Raw genomic sequence first — 10,530 nt, 5'->3', positions numbered from 1 at the left:
CACATTCTTCACTATGTGATCAGACCCACCAAGAGGAAAGGAAAAACAGGGAAATTCTCCCTTTAGATTATTTCAGTTATTATCAAAAGGAAAAATATTTGAAAGAACTCTGTGGACTTGATCTAGGGACACTTACACAGTTCTTTATATAAGATATCAAATACACTGTGTATTGGTAATCTGATATGATTGCACTGTAGAAAGTCTGTGTCCTGAGGTGTACAAGACTGTCACTATGTGGTTAGTATAGCACAGCTGCACCACATGAGATAGGGAATATACTCAATTTTAAATGGAAAAGACCTGACAGGCTAGATAGCCAATTTTTCAATTGATTTGATCTTTCAAAATTGTGTTCTACATCACATTTCCTGACATTGGTTATACAGTGTAGTTTGAAATACAGCATTTAGAGATTTATCTGCTTCTTCTGGAAGACTTCTCCAAAACTGCTTAGGGAGAAACTTACAGGAGACTAAAGGATGATCAGAAATGCTTTTGTAGCATTCTTATAAAAGGTTTCAACTAAATGGTGAATTAATACTCAAGACTCTATGTAGATTATATTCAGAATACAGGAATTGCTATCAGCCATATCTGTGTTCCAGAGAAAAGTAAAAATCTGGCAGCCTGAAAATGAAGAAGAGGGATAATGAACAAACAAGACTTCATGCAGAGAAGAGGCAGAGAGAGAAGAGTCTGTCATAAAAGATGGATGATGCCTTTTGTCCTAAGAAGTATCCAGCTTTTTAATTCTTAAGCCATCATCAGAAGTAAGAACACATGGAAAGAAAAAGGATTTTGGAATGTTTTGTTTGTAATACTCATTGATACCATATACATTTCTTTTTCTGTACTTAAATGATTGATAAATTTCTTGCGACTCTGTGCTACAAAAAGCACTTAATATCAACATTCAGATAAGATGGTGCCATATCAACAAAAAATACACTGGTGATGTTCCACTGGAGTTCATAGATTTAAGATAAATTTTCACCAGCTAAAAGCCTTGAGCTTACATTTAAAACAGAAGTGTTCTCTTCCTGTATGTTTATCTTTCATTGATAACTAATCTTTTCCTGCATTCTAAATTAAATGACTATGGAGAGTGAACAGTTATTTGTCATTAAGGCTTTGACTTACATTTCTGTTCCTTCCTGCCCCCAATCCACAGGTCTAAAACCAGGAAAGCTCGGTCTTGGATCAAGGCAGAATTTTTAAAATAAGTTTTGAACGGAAACAGAGCAGGCAAGGGGACTATTCCAAACTGTGACTTCTGTGTTACTTCAAGTTCTTGTTCTCCTTTGCATATTGGAGTTACCCACATACCGACCCCTCTCATCCCAATGTCCTACTTGTACTACTTCTTTCTCCGTCATCTGTCTGTTCCCAAATACCTTCAGTCACTTGCACAGTATGACTCTCATATCTTCTCCCCCCAAAATGGGATTGTATTATGTAATTTGTAATAAGCAATTTTGGAATATTCTGTCATGAGTTAAGGCTCATACTGGAAGATCAAAGCTCCTTTCTAAAGAGCATCTGGGGGAAGCTGAAATAGGAGGAGCTATGGCACTGTGCATACTGTAAAATGATCTCACGACGACTGTTTTAACGTGCATAACCACATTTTAGCATTAACCAGCTAAAATACTGAAACAGAATTAAAAGCTAAAGACAGAAAACAAGGAGGGTTTTGGACTAGTAACAACAAAAGCTTTATGCAAGCCTATCCAATCCTTCATGGCTGCTTTGTCCAGTCTTTATAGATCCAGCCAGAGACAGTTTTATTTTGTGGGTTGACTGAAAAATAACCCTACTGTAACTTCTCTTTTAACCTTGGCCCTCATGAATGATATATTACAGAAGATGTATACAGTATGTTGTTTTGTTAGTCAGAAAATAAAACTATATTAAGTAAGACTGTATTTGTGAGTAATGTTTAATGTTTTCAGCCAAGTTGGAAGATGATACAATAATGATGATATTGCCGTCTTACATGTTAAAAGTCCACATGTATTGGCAACTTAACTATTACAAAAACTTGGAAAAGATATTTACTGTTGCTTTTTATTGGTAATGGCCTGGCTAATAGATTTTATGAATCATACCTTAAAGGCATAGTGATGTATTAATGTAACATAAATCATACAGTTCAAGTAATCTGTAATGATTTCAGGCTTCTCTCAACTCTGCACACAAGCCTTGAAAAAACAGTATATTAATTTACAGGAATAATGATAAAAATGAATGAGGTATATTGATCATGTGAAGAACCTCCTTCACAGCAATATTTGAGCTGTAAGGTAGTTTCTCACTGAATGCAACAATGGCTGCAAGTAGCTAAGGCTAGTTTTGGACATCATTTCTCATGGTTATATTCCAAATCCTGGATATTGCAATTAGTCATAGAGTAACTTTTCCCTCTGATTTATCACTGGCATCAAAGACTGTGAACGACCAATGACACTTGCCAAAATCTGAGTGCTTTTCACAGAAGTGATAACAATCTTAATGCTGTGGCCAAATTTGAGTTATAACTGTTCCCTTGCAACTGTGATCAGATATAAAAATCTTTGTCACTTGAAATTCTAAAATACTGTCATGTTACAACATCAAGAAACTTCCTGCAGTACTAGATATATCTGCATTTCTTTTATTAATACTTTAAAGGTCACACACAGTAAAGATCTGAAATTGAAAGTGCACAGCTTCATTAATGGTTAAATTCTCAGCTGTCATGTATGAGAGACAACAAAAAGTACAGAGTATTAACAACTTAAAACTTCATGGCTTTATTTTAAAAACATTAGGTCATACTATGCATTCTAAAGTTTGATCTGGTTTTCTTACATCTCCACAGAGAGGTTGCAAAATATTCATTTAATGTATTATATACCTAAAAATCGATTTATGATAAGAACAGTTTAATCAGCTTTAAAAAATGGAGAGGGGAAAGAGTACATATGGAACACAGAGAAGATTACTTCCTGAAAAGCTGTGGAGAAGGATCTAGATGTGCTTAGATCTTACCATCCCAAATATCCTCTGTTGATAGATTTACATTTAAAATTGCATTTTGCATTCAGTGTTACAAAAGTTCATCCTATTTCCAAGAATTTTTCTGTAGAAATCTGCTCACAGTTTTAAGAGAAAGAGAAGCAATTCTTGAGTTCTGGCTATCCTCTAAATTCTATCATCTGTGATAATAAATTAGTGAACCATTTTTAGTAGATATATAATACTTGAACATTTTAGTTCAAACCTCTTCCACTAGTTTGAGAAGTGCTATGAAAGAAGGAGAAGAGCAACTAACTCCCATCCTGTCTCTGCAAGCCAACTGCTGGAGAAGGGAGATGCTTCGTGGCATCTGTAGACAGAGATCCTTAATAAGTTTTCTCCAGCTAATCACAAATTACTCCAGGTAATCGGCAAAAGCACTGTTATTAAGATATCTAGATAGTAGGTCCCAAAACAATCTGTCCAGAGAATTGCTAGACAGGGAACTGAGATAAAAATGGCCTGTAACAAAGAATGTGCTACTTGTATTTAACCTAATTCATTGCTAACATAAACTAAGGTAAGGCTGTTCCAAGATGCAACAGGTAAGAGGAAATGTGAAGTGAGGGTTGATGTTCCATGCCAGATATAATAAAACTTCTAAATGGATGGAAGGAATAACATCTACAAGCCTTTTTCTTCCCCTAAAATCATCTGTCTCCTAAATGACATAAAACTTAATAACTCTGCCATGAGGCCAACCGACGACACAAGAGACATCAGATACCAGTGGGCATTGTATCAGTTTTGCTTTTGGTGACATCCATATTATTTCTCCCAGGATATTATTTAACTGCTCAGTTACAAACTCTTTAGGGGCAGGAGTTCTGCCTTCATACTTACACGTAAAACACCTGCCACAGTAATACAGAGAGATCATGTCTGCATTATTTTTGTTGCTGTTTTATGACTCATAATTACCACAGCAAGGTTTTACAGAACAGCTGACCTGACCTAACAGCTCACTGCTACTAGAGGGAGCTCCTTCCCCTCAGCGCTTCAGCCTGGCGGGAAGCTTTTCAGGTTCTGCTCTCGTGAGCCGAAGGACTCACCTCAGAGGCAGAAACACGGTCAGGAAGCAGGACAACCCTTTTACAAGGCTATAGACACCAGGGAAACTCTGGGGCCTCTTGAGAAACTGCCCAACCGTTTCGCTCACCAGAGAGCTGCTCGGAAGCTGGGGGAGGGGGGAAAGCAGTTCACCTCAGGCTTAGACACTTAAAAGCACAACGCAGCCAACTCCTAAACACCACCACGCAGTTAGAGCTTCAGTCTAACAATAACACCTACCCCCTCACTAGGCTTTTATAGCCCGGGCTGGCTCGGCACTGCCGCCGGTAAGCCACGCCACGCCGCACTGCGCCACGCCGAGCTCCTGCGGGGCCGCCTGAGGCGAGAGGGAGGCCACGCCCTAACCGCTGTCACCGCCCGCGCACCCCCACCGTCGCCCGCCCCGGCCGGACCGGCCCCGCCCTCGCAAGCCACGCCCCCAGCGCTGCCCGCGCTCCTATTGGCTCGTTCCACCCCCTCTTCCTCAGGTCTGTACGTGCGTTGCCCAACTCTTCCGGGAGGAGACGCTTGCACTCAGCTTGGCGCGCTCCGTGGGCGCTCTAGCCTGCAGCCTCGCTGCTAGGCCGGGGGAGGGGGCGGTGCTAGGGTCACGTGAGCGGAAGGGGCCGCAGCGGCGAAGCTCGGCGACTGTTGGGGGCAGCGCGCGGTGGGGGGTCGCGGTTGGAGTCGCCGCGTCCTGAGGTGGAGGCGCCCCTACTGCCCCCGGCCGGGGCTTCGCGGTGAGAGCGAGGCGGCACCGGCATCCTCTGCCCGTTTCCCCGCTCTGGGCGGTGGTGGCGGGGGCTACTCTGGGCCCCGCCGGCCGCCCTGGGGCGGATCGCCGTGTCCGAGCCGCCGGCTCGGGTGACGCCGTACCGGAGCGGGGGCTGGGCCAGGGCTGCGCGGGGCGTCCGCGTCTCTGCGCGGGCCGTTTCTGCAAGGCTCGCAGGCGGGAGGCGGCCAGGCTGGTGTCGGGCGGGTGCTTGGAAAGCCGCGGCTGCTGCCAGCACTGCTCGTTAAAGGCCTGGCCGAGTTGCTATACTGAATCTTTCCTATGTATTTCCTGGGCAGGCTGTGCCTGTGAGATCATGTCCTTGATAGACTTCATGTAGAAGAGGCTTTGTAACATTACCTTACTGAAAAGGTTATTCCAGCAATCTCACGAGGGATTTATTAGGGTCTGGATTTGGCTCAGCTCTCTCAAAGCGTTTTTCAGAGGAAGCAGCTTTGTCTCCAGCTCGTTGTACTTGGTTCTTGGTTCTGTGCTGCTTTGGGAGGGCAGGAGTTGTAAGTCATGGATGAAGATTGTAGCAATGTACTTGGTCCTGATCTGCAGTGAAGGTTTGGGGGTTGTGACTTGGTGTTGAATTAGTAACAGAAGTTGGACTATATGTCAAGTATCTGATCTCAGGATTGATGTCTCCTGTTTTATAGGAAAGGTATATTCTGTGCAACTGGGAAAGTTTGCATTAGCTCTGAAATGTGAGGATTAGTGAGTTGCAGCAATCACTGTGAGTGTATTTAGAGCAGTAGGTGAAGTCCTGACCAGAAAAGAAAGGTGGTATTTCCAAAATGCAACAGGCTGTTGGTACCTTGTATGTTCATCTGTTGAAGAATAACTGAAATGACAACCTGAAGCAATTTCGGAAGGAGAAGATGGACCAAGCATTTGAAAGGGGAGGGAAGGCATTAAAAAGAAAGAAACAGTGAAGTATTACAGTGCCATAGGGATGTCATATAAACAGCATTTATATGAATGTCCTGAACTCTGAATGCTTCACAGTACTGATTCCAGCTTGGCATATTGGCCCTTTCCCCCCCAAGCCCTTGGGTTACTAACTGTTAAACTGGATAGCACAGTTCAGGCATAATGGGACAAAGAAGACTAAGAAAAATGCTAGTGCTTCTTCTGTTTCAAGTGCCAGGGGTACCTTATTGATTTTGTTATGTGTTTGTCAAAGAAAGCAACCTGTGCATCTCTAAAAGAAAAATCCAGCACAATTTCGCATATTGTTTCATCAGGCAGTATAACATGTGATGTGCATTAATCATGTTTTTAATGCACTGTAGAATTTTAAGGCACAAGTTGAGAGTAATACCAGAACTTCTGCTTATAAATAAAAGCACTGAAACATCTCTAAGTGTTGCTGTTTTTAGGCTATGTAAAGCAATCTCTGTGTACTGTGAGGACCTGTTGTGAATCAGGTGAATATTGCTAGTGCCGTAATTTTTTGAAACTTGATTTTTGCTTTTATGATCTTTGCTAGCTTAAGTGGGTTTTTTTGATTTCTACAACACTAAGGGCTAGACCGTGCTTTGCTAGGGAATTGGGTGATTATATGGAAGTCTCTCTCAGAAGTCTTTCAGAATCATTCCTCAGGATTTTGTTCTTGGTTGATGCATAGTTAATTTAAGGTTGGTCTCATCTTTGGTCCGTCCTTGATCATAAACTCATCCTTGATCATTAACTAATATACTAGAAGCTTTTCTTTCAGCATATTGCACACTTACTTGAAGGCACTACCGAAGAAACAGTAAACAAACAAGTTGTTAATGCATTACACACGTCTAAACCACTTTCTTTTCTTACACTTACTTCCCACCCTCACTTTCTCCCACTGCTGGCTGCTGTTATTGCAGAGAGAGCTGGATCACTTAAAATAAAAGCCTTCCAGATCCATTTTTCCCCTTCCTCTTTCCATCTCTTTCTTTTCTGCCTTCTTGTCTGCCCCACTTCCCACAAGTTGCCAGGAAACCCTTTCTTAATCAGGAGAGCAATTTTTTTGGTGTTGTGAGGAAAGTACTTCTGCTTTCAAAGGTGGATGCACCTCATTTGTACAACCTAGTGGTCCCACCTTGTATCTGCATTGTATATGATTACATCATTGACATTAGACTAATTCTGCCAGTTTACCAGAAGGTGTAAAAGGCAGTCCTTGATGTCCTCATACTGCCTTCTCTGTTCACTGTTACAGGCTATGAGAATGAGGAAGCAATTGTCTGTTTGCAGAACAGACCCTCTGTCCGTTTGCAGAATGGACAGAACTTTTAGCAGAAGTTTCTTCTGTTTAACCACTTCGTTAGAGTACAATATTCAAGATCAGCACTTCATCCCTAGAAGTTTATTGCTAGGCATATATGTTTTCTTTCTCTTCTTATTTTTTCCTTTTTTTTTTTCTTTTTAGATACCCTTTTTCTCTAGATGATAAACTCCATAATTAAAAATCTGTGACTTCTGTTTCTGGGATCTAGTTTACATACACCAGGAAAGGCAGCAAATGAGTCAAATGTAATGCCTTATATTTGCAAAACTGTACTGTGACCCTTTTAGGTATAGGTGGCCTTGAAGTTGATCTTTCTACCAGCTATGAAAATGCATCTCTTCATTCTGTATTACTGTAACAATTGCCAGGTCCTTGTTGGAAGAAAAAGATGAACAAGAACAGCCTATTAGATTCAATAGTATGTGGTAGCTGGCAGGAACAGTGAAGCAGTTGCTTGCGAAATGTTAAAAAACAAAACAGAAGACTTGAAGTCTTATTTCCAGAGCCTTAGCTCTGTATCTGTCCTATTAGTGTCTTACAGGAATTGTTCTGTTATGTAAAAGGAAGTATTTTGTGAAAGAAATCTCAATAAGCAGAAGAAAAATAAAACCTTTAAGACGTAGGAAAATACATTAAATTCCATAATGTGGATTGTCCACAGTGTACGTTTAAAGAAATGTAGTGCCTGCACGCTGGGTCAAGTTATAAACCTGGGACTGCTAATACGGCAATAATAAGTTTCCAATAACACTCTCCAGGAATCAGCAATAATCGGTTTGAAAATAGATAACAACCATAAGTGTTCTGTACAGAGCTATCAACGTGGGAATAGTGTGGATTTTTTTGTTTTTTGTTTTTTTTTTTGCCACCAAATAGAATGTAACATTCTTACTCTGTGTTAGGAAAGGCGTTTGATCAGGATGCTTGAGAATGCTTTCATAACATGAGATTAACTGTTAACTTAGAATTTATCTATCTTCATGATACCTAGGGAGAAAGGAGTGGGGAAGTGTATGGGATGCAGAGGTACTGATCCTGAATCAGAATGATTTTTTTTCCCTCTACCAGAAGAGAGTTTAGCGATCTTTAAAAAATATATGTTGTACACTGAGTCCCTCAAGACTTAAAGTAAAAAATTTAAGTTAGACTTGGAATTGCAGTATATGGGTGCTAGATTTAATGACTGCTACAATATGCTTGTATGCCCAGTGTGTAAGCTTGAACTCGTGAAAGAGTCCTGAAAATATAATCAAAGGTTTCAGGTGTATTTGAATGATTCTGGATTTTAATTTCCATTTCAGGTCATCACTGTAGTGACTTTTAGATTCAAATTCTCCATTCCATCTCATTTGGTGGGGCTTTTTTGGTCACTTGTCTTTATACAGATTTTCACAGGGTTCACAGCATTTGTTCTCACCCATTCTAAAATTCTGCTACCTAGTGAAGGACTCTTTTTTTTTTTTTTTTTTTCTTTTTTTTTTGTGCTTCCTATTTGAACTTTTTTCTTAATGTTCCATATTCCACTTTATTGTCAAGAAGCTTTTTGATGTCCATTACATTAATCAAAAACATCATCCTAGTGTTGAGAAATTACTGTTGTCTAACTGAAGTAAGGTAAGGAGCTTTATCTTGGACTTATTCCCAAAGTAGCCAGATTTGTATCTGCATGTCTAGATTATGATTCATTAAATTACCTGTAAAATGTAATTTTAAAAAACTGTAATTTAAAAAAACTGTAGTTGCTATAAGTAAAAGACTAGTTCTCTTTGTGTATTTTGCTAGCCTCTCAAGTCTGCTTGAATGTACTCTGAATTCTTGAAATCTTTCAGCTGAGAGAAAATGACTGCAATCAAGCATGCTTTACAAAGGGATATTTTCACTCCCAATGATGAACGCCTGTTGAGCATTGTGAATGTATGCAAAGCAGGCAAAAAGAAGAGAAACTGCTTTTTGTGTGCCACAGGTATGTAGTAATACCACACGGTATTTCTGTCTTCACCTTTTTGTTATTCAGTTACTTTTTTCTTAGTGTTATTTACAATATTTATTCTTGCCCCTTTATAAAACAGATGCTTTCATTTTTTATGGAAATTAGTTGTAGCTTATACTTCTGTTATTGCTTCTATTAAAACAGAAACAAAACATTTTTCTTTTACTCTCAGATCTCTCAGATCTTATTGTAACTTGCAAGGAAGGAATCAAAATTGTATGTGTGGGACTAGGTCGGCTTTTGAAGGAGGCTTTGTGTAGCGCTTAAAAGGAGATTTAGTGGACCTCTAGGCTGATCCCCCTAAAGATGATGCAGCAGGGAGTGCTGGTTAGAGTCTAGCTCTGGAAAGGCACAGAAACTGGACTGAGCTCTAATGTTCCTTTGAGAGCATGTGCATTATGTTACACCTCTTCCAAGAAGGCGCTCTTGTCCAATTTATCAGTAGATTAGCCAATTAGATTTTTTTTAACTGACAAATCTCAGAAGGCATTTTTATTCAGATTGGAATCTCCAGTGACTACTTTGTGTTCCCTCAATAGTGCAGCAGTGCAACCATAGGTCTGCTGTATCAAAGAAATAGGCATAAACTGGCTTCAGTACTTCATAAGCTGTACAGAGCTGCATGTCTGGGTGACTGAAGTTTAAACTGAGCTGTGGGTACTGGGGATGAAACCTCTTCCAAGGGATCTCTTCTCGTCAAACAAAAACCCTGAATTGTTTGTAGGGGAGATTTCAAAAGTTTTAGTATAGCAGAAACAGATGTTAAAGTAGTTTGAGTATTTCAGAACTGCTCTTATACTTCATTTAACAGTGACAACGGAACGTCCAGTGCAAGTAAATGTGGTAAAGGTGAAAAAATCTGACAAGGGAGATTTCTACAAAAGACAGACTGCATGGGCGCTTCGAGATCTTGCTGTTGTTGATGCCAAAGATGCCGTTAAAGTATGTGTAACTTTTTTTAGTGCATAATCTGCTCAGGACACTTTTAGTACCAAGTCAGAGCTAACTTATTTGGCTACTTATTGTCATACAGCTTTGACTGATAATGTGTTAATTTGGATTTAAGATGATACATGTCTATTACATTTTCTTCCAGTCTTCCCAAGAATATAACCCTAGTAAACTGAGTCTGAATAGTGCAGGTATGCTTGAATAGAAATATTCATAATATCTGCCCAGTTTATTGTGAGTGGTCTCTTAGGGACTGTACAGTACTTGTGCTGAGAACCAGTACTTTTTTTCTGCTTCAAGTCCTGTGTAAATTTTGATTCCAAAATTTAGTTTCCTTTGAAATAAATCATGGCCATGCTAATGGGCTACATATAGTCTTTTTTGACAGGGCACTCAAAACATTCTCAATAAGTAATACATAAGAGTGTAGGTAAA

General features: G+C 40.0%; 1 protein-coding gene across 7 annotated transcripts in view; it reads left to right on the top strand.

The window, feature by feature from the left end:
• Positions 1-4,669: 4,669 nt before the first annotated feature.
• The window catches only part of EXOC1 (exocyst complex component 1), a 30,410-nt gene continuing 24,549 nt past the window's right edge, over positions 4,670-10,530 (top strand). The window contains exons 1-3 of one of the 7 annotated variants that reach the window (XM_064511131.1): positions 4,670-4,850; positions 8,984-9,117; positions 9,956-10,086. In XM_064511131.1, coding sequence (XP_064367201.1) covers positions 8,994-9,117; positions 9,956-10,086 — 255 coding nt within the window. In that variant the 5' untranslated portion in view covers positions 4,670-4,850; positions 8,984-8,993. The other 6 variants (XM_064511135.1, XM_026093623.2, XM_026093627.2 and 3 more) reach the window with 6 other exon arrangements.

This window comes from Dromaius novaehollandiae, chromosome 4 (assembly GCF_036370855.1).
Source record: "Dromaius novaehollandiae isolate bDroNov1 chromosome 4, bDroNov1.hap1, whole genome shotgun sequence".
Classification (NCBI taxonomy): domain Eukaryota; kingdom Metazoa; phylum Chordata; class Aves; order Casuariiformes; family Dromaiidae; genus Dromaius; species Dromaius novaehollandiae.
This window is presented reverse-complemented; position numbering and strand designations above follow the sequence as displayed.